This window comes from Macaca fascicularis, chromosome 13, assembly GCF_037993035.2.
Source record: "Macaca fascicularis isolate 582-1 chromosome 13, T2T-MFA8v1.1".
NCBI lineage: Eukaryota > Metazoa > Chordata > Mammalia > Primates > Cercopithecidae > Macaca > Macaca fascicularis.
In genome coordinates this window covers 56551325-56568349 of record NC_088387.1, presented here as the reverse complement: position 1 = coordinate 56568349, position 17025 = coordinate 56551325, and the positions used below count along the sequence as shown (strand labels likewise).

The 17025-nt window shown below is 41.0% G+C and overlaps 1 protein-coding gene across 7 annotated transcripts in view; it reads right to left on the bottom strand.

The window, feature by feature from the left end:
• Positions 1-17025, bottom strand: part of SPRED2 (sprouty related EVH1 domain containing 2) — a 126719-nt gene that overhangs the window by 18848 nt on the left and 90846 nt on the right. For 4 of the 7 annotated variants that reach the window (XM_065527022.2, XM_065527023.2, XM_005575727.5 and 1 more), the window contains 3 exons: positions 16729-16906; positions 8588-8756; positions 5963-6027 (listed from right to left, as the gene is read on the bottom strand). In XM_065527022.2, the coding sequence (XP_065383094.1) occupies positions 5963-6027; positions 8588-8756; positions 16729-16872 (378 nt within the window). In that variant the 5' untranslated portion in view covers positions 16873-16906. The remainder of the gene's footprint in view (positions 1-5962; positions 6028-8587; positions 8757-16728; positions 16907-17025) is intronic. The other 3 variants (XM_074011649.1, XM_074011650.1, XM_074011648.1) reach the window with 2 other exon arrangements.

The following is a 17025-nucleotide window of genomic DNA, read 5'->3' as shown; positions in this document are numbered from 1 at the left end:
TAACAAACCTGCACATGTATCTAAAATATACCCTGAATCTAATAAAATAACAAAAAAAGTGAAAAAAGAAGAAAAGCTACCAGACGTTGTGGCTCACGCCTGTAATTCCAGCACTTTGGGAGGCTGAGATGGGTGGATCACTTGAGCCCAGGAGTTTAAGACCAGCCTGGGCAACATGACAAAACCCTGTTTCTATTAAAACTACAAAAAAATCAGTCGAGTGTGGTGACATGTGCGTGTAGTCCCAGCTACTTGGGAGGCTGACGTGGGACAGTCACCTGAGCCCAGGAAGTTGAAGCTGCAGTGAGCCATAATCATAACCTACTGCACTCCAGTCTGGGCAATGGGGGTAAGACTCTGTCATAAAAAAAAACAAACACAAAACTATACAATTATTAACCCAGGAAGATAAAAACAGCAGCGATTAACTGGAAAGCTTGGGAGATAGTGTTGGCTGCTCCTCCACCATGAACTAGCTGTGAGATCTTAGGCAAGTCACCCATCTGACTCTGAGCTGCTTCTGCAACTGTGTCTGTAAAATGAGGCAAATCCTACTTCAGTGCTAGAAAGAAGGCTGGAGCAGATGAATTCACAATCCTTTCCAATTCCAAGATCTGTAACTCTAAGCACTTGGTACATCTACTGCTACCCTTGCCTCCCAACAAGCCAAATACTTCCAGCTAACTCTCGTCACTTACCCTACTTCTAATATGCCATTATTTACCAGGTAGATGTCCTATTTCCTAACATGAGGCTGAGAAAACAGTGGCGGCCACTCCCGGGAGCGCCCGGGGCCACAGACCACCACCTCTGCTGAGTCCCTCGAATCTATCTGAACCCTCAGATGGCGGAAATCAGGATGGCTGGAACTCATGTGTCTCTCCTCACTCCTCCCTTGGCAACCCTTCCACGAAAACCCCCTCTCATTCTTCTTTTTAAAAAATCAAAGCAGTGCATATATGCCGTTTAATGAATCAAACAGTAACCCCTTGTTTCAGCCCTCCCCATCTCAGCTTCTCACTCCCCAGAAAAACTCATTTTCGATTCTTGTGGGGCTCTTTCTTCTGGTATTTCTCTGTTTTCAAAATGTCATGGTTTTGCTTCCTGATTTTCAGATGTAGATGCTATTTGAGGGCTTTTTATTATGGAAGATGAATACTTGGCTAATTTATACACCCACAAGTATCTTCCTATAAAGCAACTATTTCCCTAATCCCCCAGATTCAAGGCCATTGTCCGGCCACTCAGCACAATGGCAGCTGAAGCAACAACGCTCGACACAGACTCCAGATGAGCCTGCTCTCCGAGTACGAATATACTGCAGCCGCATTCTCCCAAGATCACTTAGAAATTATCCTTGTCCATCTGAAGATGCTAATAAAATTTAGAAACAATTTTAGAATTCTGCAGCAGTAAATAAACTACCAGGTTTTAACGGACCAAATCCTACCCACAGGAATTTAGAAATTTGTTCATTAAAGGACCAGAAAGCCTAAAACCTCTCCAGTTCTCCATAATCAGCCAGTTTTTCTCTACTCCCATGCTCCATTCCCAATTACCTCCTTGCCCAGCTCCAAACCCTCACCCAGTCCCCAACTGCAGGGCCCTGGGAGGAAGCTGGTCCTAAGCTGGAGAGCAAACCAGCTCAGCTTATCCACAGAGCTAAACTTTTCATAGCTCAGGTTTACCTGGGCCTCCTCAAGACGTGTCAGTTATAGACACCCAACAGGGGAAACAGACTTCAGGGTCTTTCAACTCCATGCCTCTCAAGTCTCCCCAGCTCCGGAGTAAAAGAAAAGCTGTCTGGAAGAGGCACCAACAACCGTATGCTAACTCTTGGCAACGCCAAAAAACTCCCCAACACGGAATGCTGAAATTTTTTGTTCTTGTTGTTTTATATTCTTTGCATTATTCAACTTGTAAGTTTGTACCAAATGGTTCAGATGCGGGAAAGCCGTGATGCACCCATATTTAATGCCGGGGTACACCCTTGCCTCTTAGGTGCTTGTGCTCAATTGGATTCACCTCTACAATTGAGGTCCCCCACAGAGCAGAGGGGCCGAGAAGGGACCTGCTGTAAGGGAGAGAGTAGATGGGAGGGCAAGAAGATGCCTTAGCAGGCTTATCATGAGTGATGGCACTGTGGGCTCAGACCCTAACTGTGGATTGAGCAGAGACACAGCTAAAAGAAACAACACAAACCTTAGAATCCCTCAAAATCACCTACCTTTAAATAGTCCCTGAGGATAACAATAAAGCAAATGAATAAAATATGAAAACCTATGATTACTATATATACTATATCCATTCATCCAGCCCATTTCATTTTACCTATTTATTGAGCATCTACAGAGCAAAGCTTTGCTGGATTGTAGAGACTACCATGATGAATTACTTGCCTATAATCTAATCAGGGGAAGATTCATTCGTCCAGCAAATAAATTGTGAAAGGAAAACAGAAAGGGCAGGCTTTCAACATACCAAGTGCTATGGGATTTTAAAGAAGAAAGAACAATCATAATTGGTTAAGGAGAAATATAAGGAAACATGAAGGGAATAAAGAGCCCAAAACTCAGAAGGAGACTCCAGCAGGAAAGATGTGATCACACACCAAGCTGGGGTCAGTGAGATGGAAAGGAGCGGCACGGGAAGACCGCAGAGGCAACGGTGCAGGCAACGGGCAGCAGAGCATTTGCTTCCGAGGAGTGCAACACAGTTTTAGCATCCTGAGAGGTCAGGACAAGCTGGTCTGAGGGATAACCATGAGAGCTGGGAAAGTGTGAGCAGAGACAGCCATACTTTGTGAGCATCCAAGTCCAAACAGCCACTCCACAGGGCGGCTGGGGATGCCTCTTCCCGCAGGCTTTGTTAATGTAGAATATTAAGGAGTGCTTTGCTCTTGTGTATCAATATCCTGTTTTCCTCCTCAGCCACAGGAATCTCCTGAAACAGAGGGAAACCTCTGGCTCCAGCAGCAGAAACAGAAAAGCTACACACCTGGTTCCTCATGTTCCAACACTAAAGGTTTTCCCACACACATGCTGTCCCCTCAGAAAATTGTTGTCATTCTGATCCATCATACGTTGTAGGAGAGTCTTATCCTCATTTATACCCTATGATAAATGAGTTCCAAGTTCTACATATCTGTCTTACCAGTAAGTTTTAGAACACAACCACACTTTGGGAAGCTGTCGACTACACGTGAGCTAAAGCAGTGCTCATGTTCCTGGCTCCTAGGTTCCAGACATTTTATTACCTCAGGACAGAAAATCTAAGGACAGGGAGCTCATAAAGGAAGGGGGACCTGGTTTCTAAGTCCCAATGACCCATTTTCCCACGGAATGTGTTCCTAAGAGTCAATGGCCTAATGACTGGGCTTTTCTAGGGAAAGGAGGTACTATTGTTAATAGGTCCTTGTTTGTAAACAAATGGAATGAAGGCAATTGATCACACACACCACGGTCTACACAGAATACAAGAAATTAAGCGGTGCTCTTTCTCCAGTGAGTATGCAAGTGCCTGGAAGCAGCAGGGCTGCTTCTAAACTTTCTTCCAGGCATTTGGTGTTAGCCTAGAGTAGCACATGGATCCCCTGTGGATTAAAGGACAAAACCAGGAGGGATTCTGGCTTCCATCATCCCTTTCCCTCTCACCCTCTTCTGATTCTATAAATCACTTCTGGCAGGTAGCTGGGAAGCAGCTGCGAATGACAGGCTTGCTCTGGAGCACAGGAAGCCACCTTTAACCCGCCTGCTGTTGTTTGTCTCTCAAAATGTGACAAAGGAACAGATGTAAGCAACATGCCAACTGTTGAGAGGATCTGCTTGGAGCACTATAGGAAGCCTGTTTGGAGCCACACCACACCAGCCAATCCAAGGAGGGACAACTGAGTTCATTTCCTGAAACCCCCTCGGCACACTCAGTTCAAGTCAGATTGGGTCGTCAATGCTCAGGCTACACACCATGCACACCCCTGCTTCCACCTTTGCCCATATGGCTTCCAGGTCTTGAAGCCCCTTCCTGAACCCCATTCAAATGCAACTGAGAGGTTCAGTCCAGCCTCACCCCCAGCGAGGACTTTTTTGATCCCATGCCCCTCCTTCATCTCTCAACCAGACTACTTTTCACAGTCTGTAAGCCTCTCATGGGTCAGTCTCATTTCTGGAAAACATCTTGTGATCTCTTTGAGGGTTGGAGCCATGGCTTACATACCTTTGTATTCCCAAAGCAATGGTTTTTCAAATCACCAGTTGCAAACCATGAGTACAATGGAAGAAAGTTTAATGGGTTGCACCCAATATATTAAAATATAAAATAAAAACCAGCTTACAAAAGACACTCCTGGGCAACTGGGGAACTATGAAGTGGATATTAGACAACACTATGAAATTCTTATTAATTTTCTAAGGGATAGTAATGGTGGTATGTTTATGCAGGAAAATGCCTTATTTCTTTTATAAATTATTTTTATTAGACTTTTTTTTGGGAGCAGTTTTAGTTTCACAGCAAAACTGAGTGGAAAGTAGAGATTTCCCCTGTCCCCACACATGCAAAGTCCCCCATTATCAACACCACCACCACAGTGGCACATTTGTGACAATCGATGAAGTACACTGACACATCACTATCACCCAAAGGCTACGGTTTACATTAGGATTCAGGTGTTATACATGCTACAGGTTTGGACAAATAAATAATGACACGCATCTGCCACTACAGTGACATACAGAGTAGTTTCACTGCCCTGAAATTCCTTTGTGAACTTCAGGGGATACATGCTAAAGTGTGAGAGGTGACTTACTTTCAAATGGATCAACAACAAAAATATTTGTGTGTGTTTAAGCACACTCTTGCACAGATCAAGCAAATGTACCCAAATGTTACAACTGCTCAATGTTAGGTGTAGGGTATGCAGGCATTCACTGCACTTTACATTTTTCTGTGTGCTTGAAAAGTTTTATAATAAAAAATGGAAGAAAATGAAACAGAAAAAAATCAGAATGCAGAGGATGAAATATGATTTGGTTTAGGCATCTATTGACATATGTGTCCTGGGTCACAACATACATATATTTCTTATTGTAGGTGAAGGCCCAGAATTTGAAAATGCTGTCCAGGCTGGGTGTGGTGGCTCAAGCCTATAAACCTGTAATCCCAACACTTTGGGAGGCTGAAGTTGGAGGATGGCTTGAGCCCAAGAGTTCAAGACCAGTCTAGGCAGCACAGCGAAACCCCATTTTTGAAAATAAATAAATAAATAAATAGGAAAGAAAAAATGCTGTCCAGCGTAACTTGCTGCTCTAAGCACACAGCAGGCAGGCAATGAACTATTTGTTAATTAACTTCTAGAAGCACAGGATTTAATTGAAGCAGCAAGCTGAGAAATCATTCTGCTTCCAGTTACATCCCATTAACTCAAGCTGTGTCAAAACAGCTAAGCCCTTTCCTGCGTTAGCACATTTGGGCCTAACCTTAAGTCAGCCTTCAGGCCTTTCTTATCAGATGTTTAATTACTCATCAGGAAAGATAGTGCTGGCTTTCCCCCTTGATGCCAGGGAGGGAAGCCTGTTCACAGAAGACTCCAAATAGGGCAAGCAATTGTTCTTGTTTGCCTGGATTGAGGTGTAACCCAGGACTAGGGACATTCTGTGCTAAAACCAGGACAGACTTGGGCAAACCGGGGCAGCCAGTCATCCTAAATCTGAGCAAAGACTTTAAGAACCTTGGACAGACCTGAGAGAGCTGACAATGCTGTGCTGTGTGGCAGATGACACCACTGCACCGTAAGCAACAGGGACAGACCCAGCCCAAGAAAAACTGTAGTAAGACAGAGATCGCTCTGATGCCGTCCAAACAGCAACAGCAAGCGCCACATTGCAAAGTGTGCCTCATGCCCTTAAACAAAACCTTTCTCTGATTATTCAACAACTAATCTGGAAAGCAAAGGACAAAGGAAACTTACTGTAAAAACGTCATCATCTCCAAGCTCAGCTTCATTATGGATGGTGGAAGATGATGTTGTTGAACCTAAAAAGACAAAAATGTCATAAAAAGTGTTTCCCAAGAGGATACATCAAATCCAACCCTTTAAAAAAGGATATTTTAATAAAACCACATTCCATTCTTTTTGCATGTGAATTACCAGCAGAAATAAGTTACCTGGGAATTGAGTGCTTTTAATTTACTTTTCTTTAATTGATTTTTACCAGGATGCTCCCTAAATTAACTTTGCCTGCTGTTGTTCCCAATTAATCTCTCAAACTTCTGCACTGGCTGCTACAGAATAAGCACACAGAGAGGCACCGTGGAGGAGGGGAGAGGCTGCCCGCTCCTCTGAGGGACATGCATCGAGCCCAGCCTCTGTAGTGACCCTGAGGTCCCAGATGTGTAGTGGGAAAAGCACTGGACAGGGAACCTCTAAGTGAGACCTGCCACAATCTCACTGTGTAAACTGTACTTAGCGCCTCTGGTCTTTTCATCTACCAATGAAGGCATTTTAGCTCAATAGCTTGTATGGTTGTGTCCAGTTCTGAATTGAGATATTCTATTTCTAAATCCCAAATTGTGGGCTCCCTTCTAAGGGGACACCTGTGCAAGGGGGTTTTCTCTTGCAATACCAAGGCATCAGTGAGTTTGCTTTATTTTTCCAAGTCAAAATTACAGCTCTTGCTAGAAAACCCTCCTTGTTCCATCATGGAACCAAGTGGACTTTAAAGTTCAATGTATTTACTTGTTCACCTTTTTCTTCATTCTGGTATGCGAATCAGGTACAACTGCCCTACTTCCCCCCACCACCCTGAATAGCAGACAATAATGCATGGATCAACTTAATTGGCCAAAAGAAGAACGTATTTAAAATTGCATCAGTGACAGGTATACCAAAAGGGAAATTTATTCTCTCTCTTTTCCTTTTCTTGGTTAGATCTTTTAAAATATGCATTTAGAAAATACTTTGTTGGCTGGGCGTGGTGGCTCATGCCTGTAATCCCAGCACTTTGGGAGGCTGAGGCGGGCAGGTCACGAGGGGGAGTTCGATACCAGCCTGGCCAACATAGTGAAACCCTGTCTCTACTAAAAATACAAAAATTAGCTGGGTGTGGTGGCGGACACCTGTAATCTTAGCTACTGGGGAGGCTGAGGCATGAGAATCGCTTGAACCTGGGAGACGGAGGTTGCAATGAGCCGAGATCGCACCACTGCACTCCATTCTGGGCAACAGAGTGAGACTCCGTCTCAAAAAAAAAAAAAAGAAAAAAGAAAAAGAAAATATTTTGCTATTACATGAAATTGAAATTAAAAGAACTGCTCAGAAATGATGAGAAATACTTAAATTTCCAATAAGAGACTGCAGGAGAAAAAACAACAGTTCCACAATATGCTCTGTGCAACTCCTATTGGTCTTTCAGGAGTTCTCTCTACTCCGAATTACTCCATTAAACCAATATTCAAGGAAAACTGGTGGAAAAAAAGCTAGATGGAATGTATATAGAGAAAAAAATTACAAGTAGGAGAATGAAATGTGGTGCAATTAAGTACATGGACACAATGTGAACGTCTATCAATAATATAGGAGCTGTTTTCTCTCTAAACATGAAAAAGCTATGTTTAATAACATTTTAAATATTTGCCACTTATGTCAGACCTATAATTTGAACACTGGTTTTTATCATCTCTTTTTGGCTATCTCATAGTTGTTTATGGGTTCATGTTCTAGCTAGACTTGTCTTACTACTGATTATAATGTTAGGTAATTTGTCTTTTAAGACTGGCTTTTTTTCTCTTCCCCCAAATCCACAATGAAGAAAATGACTTCAGAACACTTTTATTTCTTAAGCAAATGAAACACACATTCTTTGATGATTAATTTCCCCAAGATCTGAATTTGGCATTAATATGCCTTGCTTGATATTTCTTTCTTCACAGGGCCCTGTCTATGGCTTCTTTAATGCTCTGATTTGATATCTGGATGTGCTGCAGTGGAGAATTTTTGTGTCTGCATCTGTGGACTCTCGCCAAGTCCACTATGAGAACTGACTGCCCAAGGGCCCTCCAGGCCATGATCAGATGTAACACAATGCCTACTACTCACTTACCCATAGACCACGGCCTAAACCGAACCAGGGCTCCAGAGGTCACAGATCCCTTTCCTTTTCAGTGGCAGCCGTACACCCTGGGCCTCTGATTACAGGAGGACAGTGGGTAGGCCAGGAGCTGTCTGGGCCCGCCAGAATCCATACTCTACTTCTGAGCCAAGACAGACCAGACCAAAGCCGTTTCAATAGTCAGGACAAGGTGAAAGCAGTCAAAAATACATGCACATGGAAATCCAGAACCTGCCTGTTTGTGTTTTCACAGCAGAGTCCAAAAATCAATTGGGATTACTCCTTACTCTGAAACCCATCTCCTTTTGCCCGCATTGTCACTTTAATTACTCTCCTTGGATATTCCAAAAGTTTTGGCATCTACTGACCTGGCCCCAAACCCTCCCACAAATAAACCACAAATATATGATGGCAGACTATTGGAATTAAAAAGAATTTGGAACATTTCCATAGTCCCACTAAGAATGCAGTGACAAGTTCAATACCTTCTATAAGGTCTTCGATTGCTTTCCTTACTCCCCTGTCAAAGGCTCGGGCATCAGCAGGGCTTTGGAAAGTAAGTCCAAACTTCCTATTATCGACCTTCCAATGATGAAACGTTGGATTGGCTTTGGTGTAGACCAAGTCCTTTCTTACATAGCATTCCAATACCACCTGAAGGATGGAAACACACAGGCTGGTTACTAGTGGAACAGCCATGATGATGTCTGGTTACAGAAGTCTAATTAGGAACCATCACTGGTGGCAACTACCAAAATCCCTCCAACCCCTGCCTTCACATATCTGTGAGTCTCTCCAATTGGAAAGAAGGCTTTGCTTGGCTGCTGACCATCTGATCTTCGCTGCTTCCCACTGTCCTGGCTGTACCACTTCACCACTCTCTCTTCATCACAGTCATTCCTCTTCCTCCTGGCCCCTGGCTACAGGGCACTAAGCTGATGCCCAGGTCTTGGGTCTCTGCTGTATTTCAGATTACTGCTTTCATGTTGCGGTCTTTGTATTGATGGCCATCTAGCTTCCCTCCCCTAAGGCTCCAAATTCCAAAAGTTGAAAAATCAACTTTACTCTAAAATTTCTCCTCTTCCAACTTCTGGCAATGCCAATCCCTCTCTACTCTTTTTCTCTGGCTCAACATCTCTGTGGTTATCTTTGCCTCCTCTGCCTATCCCCTGTATTATTAATCACCAGGTCCATTTCATTTTTCCTTTAACAGCTTTTATATCAACCCCATTTCAGTTGCTGCCACACTGATCTGCATCTCTATTAACTTTATGTTTGGATTAATAGAACAATCTTCAAGTTTCTAGCAATTTAGTCTCAGAACTGGCTTTTACTGAGTTATAATGAGTAGACTGATCTTTTTATCTCTAAGATGGAAAGAACACCAATGTTATCAATGAGAACAGGAACATGCTCTGAAAACACTGAATAAATGAGAACCCTAATTCACACTCATTGTCCAGTGTATCTTCCCTGTCAAGTTTTACTCTTACACGTACTCCAGTTCTCCTTGTCATCTTCACAATTTAGTACCTGATTTCAAACTATTTTCTAACAGTTTCATGTATATTAGTCTTGTTCCCCTAACTAGCCTACAAAAAGTCAAGATTATAAAATAACTCCCTGTGTGTAACACAGTTGATAGAGATACTAGAGTTTATTTAATATTATAGATAATATTGCAATAATTTGAAAGTAAACTTCGTTCTTTATTCATGAAAAAACTCAAACTCCTTAAAATGTTTATTCCTATGGCTTCATTACAAACACCGTAACGATTTTGCTAAGTTTTAATAGCCCAATCTTGTTCTGGCAAAGATCTGCGTTTACCACAATGTGATCTTATTAATTTAGACTAAATGAAGGACAAGAGTAAAGACCTGCCTAAATTAGTATACACGTAAATTAGAGAATACCTTTAAATAAGTATAAATTCTAAGAATAGATCAAAGGAAAAAGAAGGAGGCCAGTAGAGTGGCTCATGCCTGTAATCCCAGCATTTTTGGGGGCTGAGGCAAGAGGATCACTTGAGCCCAGGAGTTTGAAACCAGTCTGGGCAAAATGGCAGGACCCCGTCTCTACCTAAAATACAAAAATTAGCTGGGTGTGGTGGCGCACGTCTGTAGTCCTAGCTACTCAGGAGACTGAGGTGGGAGGATTGCTTGAGTCCGGGAGGTTGAGGCTGCAGTGAGCTGAGAAGGTGTTGTGCCACTGCACTCCAGCCCAGGTGACAGAGTGAGACTCTGTCTCAACAAAAGGAAAGAACAAATGAAAAATAAATTAAGGGTTGCCTAATGAATGTTCCCTAACTTAATAAAAAAATGAGAATAATATTCAAATTGGTATATCAAATAGTAGTCCCAAGCAGTTAACTTTATACATTGTATTGAGATCGGACAACAGTCCCCTCCCATAAATCTATTTATGATTAAATTGCTTATTATAGCCATTTCCCCCTAAGAATAGCACAATGATTAAATGTCAGCCCAGCCCCATTCCACATTGGGGAAATCCAAATAATCAAGAATTTAACTAACAAATGTTATCTATTTTAGAATTTAATAGTCTCAATTCAAAGTCTCAAAATAAACTTTTTGTATTATGAAAACAAAGACTCCTAGTTTCTCCATATTTTCGGGGTGAAAAAAATTAGTCTTTGGTTGACATTTTCTAACTCTGAAATTATTCCCAAGGTACATTTTCTTAGAAAAGTTTAGGTAAAATGACCGGGCGCAGTGGCTCATGCCTGTAATACCAGCACTTTGGGAGGCCGAGGCAGGCAGATCATGAGGTCAGGAGATCGAGACCGTCCTGGCTAACATGGTGAAACTCCATCACTACCAAAAATACAAAAAATTAGCTGGGCGTGGTGGTGGGCGCCTGTAGTCCCAGCTACTCGGGAGGCTGAGGCAGGAGAATGGCATGAACCCTGGAGGCGGAGCTTGCAGTAAGCCGAGATTGCGCCACTGCACTCCAGCCTGGGTGACAAAGCGAGACAAAGCGAGACTCTGTCTTAAAAAAAAAAAAAAAGTTAAGTAAAATAGTTCAGCCACTTAAATTAAGTGAAGGGGGAAATCAGATACCATCTCTTTATCTCCTCTAAAGCAAACTTATCATATGTATCTAAGTTTAAAGACAAAAATGAAAAGGTTTAGATGCTTTAATCTTCCCAACAGATATAAACTCTGGTGAAGTTTTGGCACACATACAATTAGACGCTAACTTAAAACTTGAGAAAGGCTTTAAAAAATACCCTTTTAAATAAGATGCATAAGGAGAAAACACGTGATTATGTTCTTGTTGGAGACTTAACAACTACACAAGAAATACATGTTGTGAGAGATTTAAGTATTAGCTGAAGCCATGAGAACTCCACTCCTACTCATCTCTCCCCTCCCTGTCAACATCTCTCTCTGTCCAGTTCCCCACTGTCAGTAGAGCAGGCATAATCCGTTTCCGTTTTGTGGCTTTTTACATATACACAGGTAAGTTTCTGCGTAAGGGTAACTGTGTTTAAATGTAGCCACACCTATAAGTTGTTTTTAACTTGCTTTTTATTTTCCTTAAAAATATGTCATACAGATACAGGAAGGTAAAAAGAATTGTTTAATTAGTCTGTATGGATGTATTAGATTTATTCAACCATTCTCCATACTCACGGGCATTTATGTCAACGAGAACTGGTCACCTTGAAGACAATGCTGCAATTTACATCCTGATCTATATTTCAAGTATAAATCAGAATTCTAGACAGCTTCCTGGTACTTAAAGCCTCTTCTAATGAGTCAGTGGCAATATTAAGAAATGTAGTTTTTTTTTTTTTATATTAATGAGTCAGTGGCGATATTAAGAAATGTAGTTTTTTTATATTACCGAATAAAATGTATCAACATTTGGAACATCTGCTTTACTCAGCGGAGCATTATTTTTCAGGTGACCAGTGCATGATGTTACAAAATCAGGGATGAGGAAAAGATCTATTGAAAGTGAAAGATAAACCAGTGGGTTGTAATGTAACAGGGTATGAAAGGTTCATTGACAGGTTTCAGATTCCACGTGGTTGAGTTCTAGTGTAGTATCAAATAAGAATATCTACAATTGTCTGAAAAGGCTATTAAAATATTTCTCCCCTTACCAACTCCCCTTCTCTGTGAGTAGCTGAATTTTCTTCATATATTTCAACCAAAATAATGTATTACAGATTAAAAGCAGGAGCAGCTACCAGAATCCAGCTATTTTCTGGTAAGCCAGATAGTAATGAGATCTTTAAAAACATAAAGCAATGCCACTTTTCTCATAATTACTTTTGTTCTGGAAAAGTTATACAGTTATTTGCCATAAAAATGTCATTTATAGTAACAATACTGTTTAATTAAAAGTTTTAAATGTTTTTCGTTTTAATTTCTAATATGGTAAGTTATAAATAGCTGTAACTCACCAAACCAAAAGCTCTTTGAGGTCCTGAATAAAATTTTGGAGTGTAAAGGGATCCTGAGACCAAAAAAGTTTAAGAACTGTTGCTGTCCATAAATCTCTATGTGTTTAAGTCTTTTTCTAAAGGATAGTGTTCTAGATGTGAACTGCTAGGTAAAAAGATATGCACATTTAAAATTAAAATCCTGCCAAATTGCTTTTCAAAGAGCTTTGCCAGCTCAAATTCCCACCAAATGTTATGTGAGAATGCTCACTGACCTACACATGGGCAACGCCTGGAATGATCAACCTCTTAGATTTTGGGTTTAGTCTCCATAAAGAGGTTTCTTGCAAGATTTGTTTAAGGAGTAAACTTCTTTAATCCATCTAAAATGAGATTCAACTTAGAAAATTTTAATTTACATATAATTTCTCAGGCTTGACTGTCCCCAGCTTACTAAAAAATGATCTGAATAACTACTTGTGAATGGGTGTCTGGAACAGAGACTTTTCCCATAGAAACAATGGTAGTTAAGTTCACAGCCCTCAATATGTAACGAAACAAACTCCCACGATGTGCTGAATTCTACACCTGCACTACATTGTAAAAACTGACAACACTGTTTCTAGCAGAAAGAGCACTTCATGCCCTAGTTGGAATACTGGGAACTCTGATACCATCCATCCAATATATCCTAAAAATAATCTTCATCTTTTCTTTGCCATTCCACCTTTTAGAGGGGGGTTCCTCAATAACTCACCACATTTGCAGAGCTCCCATGTGGGTGCATAGTCTCCAGTGGGCACTAGCGTTGCATTAGAGAAGCTTGAGAGGCCAAAGGAAGAGTTATCATATCTCTAAGGAGAGAAGGAGAGGGAGAGAGGGAGGGTGGAGGGTTGGGGGAGAGAGAGGGAGGGAGACTGTGTGCGTGTGCTCGTGTGTGTGTGTGTGTGTGCGTGCGCAAGCATGGGCATGGATATGCTGGGTATGGGTGAGGGGAGGGTTAAATACCACTCAGTACAGGAATCCAGAATTTCCCAGAGTGTGAAACAGGCAAGGTAAGGGATGCAAAGATAGAGAAGTACAACAGGACATATGGGTGTGTGATTTAGGTACCAGTGAATATAAAAGCCCACAAGTGTGGAGTCAAGGAATGTAAAGTGGACAGGAAAAGGGGGTGGGGAGATGGAGAAACATGATGGGGGAGGGGATGAGGCACACTTTTAGGATAGCACAATCTATGTGTACACTAGCAACAAACAACATAAGTTGGTCCATGACTCAGTGGGGGTGGACAGAGGACTGGACTGCCCTAATAGTATGCCAAGTTAGTGTGAAGGGACAGGCTTGATTTTGCAAAGAAATGAGCTCAAACGCTGGCTCTGCTGGTGACACTGCCCGTCCCATGCCGAGGACGTGGCTCACTTCTTAGAGCATTGAGTTTCCCCACTACAATGTGGAAATAGTAGTATCTTCCTCCTTCAAAATGTTGTAGGAATTTAACTGAGGTTAATTTACTTAAAGGACCTGGAACAAATGGTGAAAGTTTACTATGCACTAGTGATGTCTTCAAAGTGACCAGATTAGACAAGCTAAAGGACCACTTTAGGTTGAAGTATTCTACGACAAACCATAGAAATACCAGGAAAAAGTAGCTCTAAAAACGTAACCCTTCAGACAAGATAATCTGGTAAAACACAGAATAACCCTAAAAACAAAAAGACCAAAGACGTGGAAAAAATTTCTCTATATATAAAAATAAGAACTAAAGGGCAAGCAACAGATTATAAAAATATACTTGCAGCAAATATGACAGATGGAGATTCATATCTTTATTATGCAAGAGGGCATACACATCAAGGAGAAAAATAAGGCCCCGATAAGTAAATATACAAAGGACATCAACAGATAATTAATTCACAGTTACAACTGTTTAACAAACAGAAAAACATTTTATCTCATTAGTAAGCAATAAGTATTTATACATATATTATATATATGTATATTTTATATCCCTCAATGTGTTAAAGGAAATTCTAATACCGGTGGCAGCTCCTTGCACATGTATCAAAAGTCATACAAACATGACCTCCTAAATTATTCCAAAAATATAATAAACGTGGAAAATTCACACGGGTGTATTCCTAACACTGAGGTGAGGGGAAGAACCTTAATATTTGACACTAAGGAGGTGGTCAAATAATGAAACATCGAACTGATATCAGCAACATGGAAAATTTCATATGAGAATGTTAGGGCAATGCTGTTTCATGATAGTCTTGAAAGAGAATGTTTAAGGCAAAATAAATGAGATACACGACTGTTTAAAAATATGGCTGGGCACAGTGGCATGTGTCTGTAGCCCCAGCTACTCCAGAGGATGAGGTGGGAGGACCATTTGAAGCTCAGGAGTTGGAGGCCAGCCTGGGCAACAAAGTGAGATCCTGTCTTTTATTTAAAAAAGTACAAAATGGGAAAATTACATCAAAGGGCTAAGGGTGGTTGTTCAGTTTTGGGGTCAGAGTGACAAGAGAATCAAATACTGGTTCCAGGCCCCCAAAACAGGCCACTAAGAACAAGGAATCTTTCTGAATCATAATTTCTTCAATTACAATTATACAGGCTGCTGTAAGGATACAATGACAGATCTAACCGAAGGGCTGGATTGTACTTAGTACTTGGTAAATGCTAGATAAATGGTAGTCATTTTACTTTTTATTGGTAATGTAGTTACATTGCTTTTTATTGCAAAAATGTTATAAACAAGAATGTTTTCATTATTCGACTATTATATACGGTATTTCCTGAACAAACACTTTTTAAAATTAGCTGTCTTCTCCCTTCAAATTTTCAGAAATGAAATCAAATGTGAAAATAACATTTCTGTTAACCCACATGTAACATTTACAAATTGTTCTGTCTTATCTATTTTGTAAATTTTTTAAACTATAAGAAGTGCTTGCAAAAGAAGATTAAATTTGTACACTTAACACATAAAACCCAACAGATGCTGCTGTAAAGGGTCTCAAGTGCAACACTGACATATTCTTGTGGTGTCTTTGCATTTTCTCTGTGGGATCCTGCACAATCCTGCACATTCTGAATCATCTGTTGGCTTCTGAGTATACACTCCATGATCAAATACAGATAGAAGTAGTGTTCTTCCATGTTTAGGGCCATTAATTTAAAACAGATTTTGGACGTTCAATTTTCCTTCCTACCATAGATTCCTTCATAACATAGAACTGAACATTTGAGTTCCTCCACAAGACTGTATATTATGAAGTATCAATCCCCCACCCTTGGGAGACGATGATTACTCTCCAAAGTATTTATCTATAAGCATGGATAATAATTTATAGAAGTATGGGCTGGGCGCGGTGGCTCATGCCCGTAATCCCAGCACTTTGGGAGGCCGAGGTGGGTGGATCACCTCAGGTCAGGAGTTCGAGACCAACCTGGTCAATATGGTGAAACCCTGTCTCTACTAAAGATACAAAAACTAGCTGGGTGTGGTGGCGCACACCTGTAGTCCCGTTACTCAGCAGAACAACTGCTTGAACCTGGGAGGCGGAGCTTGCAGTGAGCCAACATCGCGCCACTGCACTCCAGCCTGGGTGACAGAGCGAGACTCTGTCTCAAAACAAAAAACAAAAAACAAAAACAAAAACAAACCAAAGTATACCACTACTTTTACTTTCTTTTTCCATGCATGTTTTATTCATTAGGGCATGAAATAAAAGCTAGATAAACATTTATTTATAAATAGCCTAATGTCAGATGGTACCTTGCCTTTGTATTTTACCTGCCACCATCCAAACCTCAATGGCATGCTCCATGAATAAACTCTACATTTTTAAAACACTGACTTCACAGCTCAGTACAATGTGATTCATAATAATAAAAGAGTACACTTTTGTTTTGAATACCTTTTTACAATGTTAGACATCTTAATCAAAGATGCAAATAAAACAGCCAAATATACTTCTAAGCATCTCAGATAAAGCGTGTGGCCAAAAGAGACTTTGCTGGAAAGGACAGTCACATTTTGCAATTTGGCACCAGCTCCGGGGTTCTAACTTTTGAAGCTTTTGCAAGAGTTTGAAGTCAGAGAAAGAAAGAAAAAAATACGTTAAGGAAAGAGTACTATGATTTAACGTAAATAAAGCAGTTGTCACTAATTTAACCCACGTGATGTATGTCTGCCATTACCAGTTTGTCTTTCTGTCGTTCACCATGGATGAGAAAGCCGCTTCGTCCATTGCCTTCAGGGTGCATGACCTTACAGACCCCGACACGACTGATCCCGCCTCCTTCCTGTGGGAACCATCCCCCGCTGGAGTCATCTCTGGTCATAACCACAGCCTTGACACGCACAATATAGCTGTCACTAAAACGACAACAACAAGAAGAATGGGGCATGACAATGGTCTAGTAGTTGCAGAACACGTTTCACAATGCAAGGTGACCACCAGTCAGCACTTTTTTGGACTTATAGAAAGAAATCTA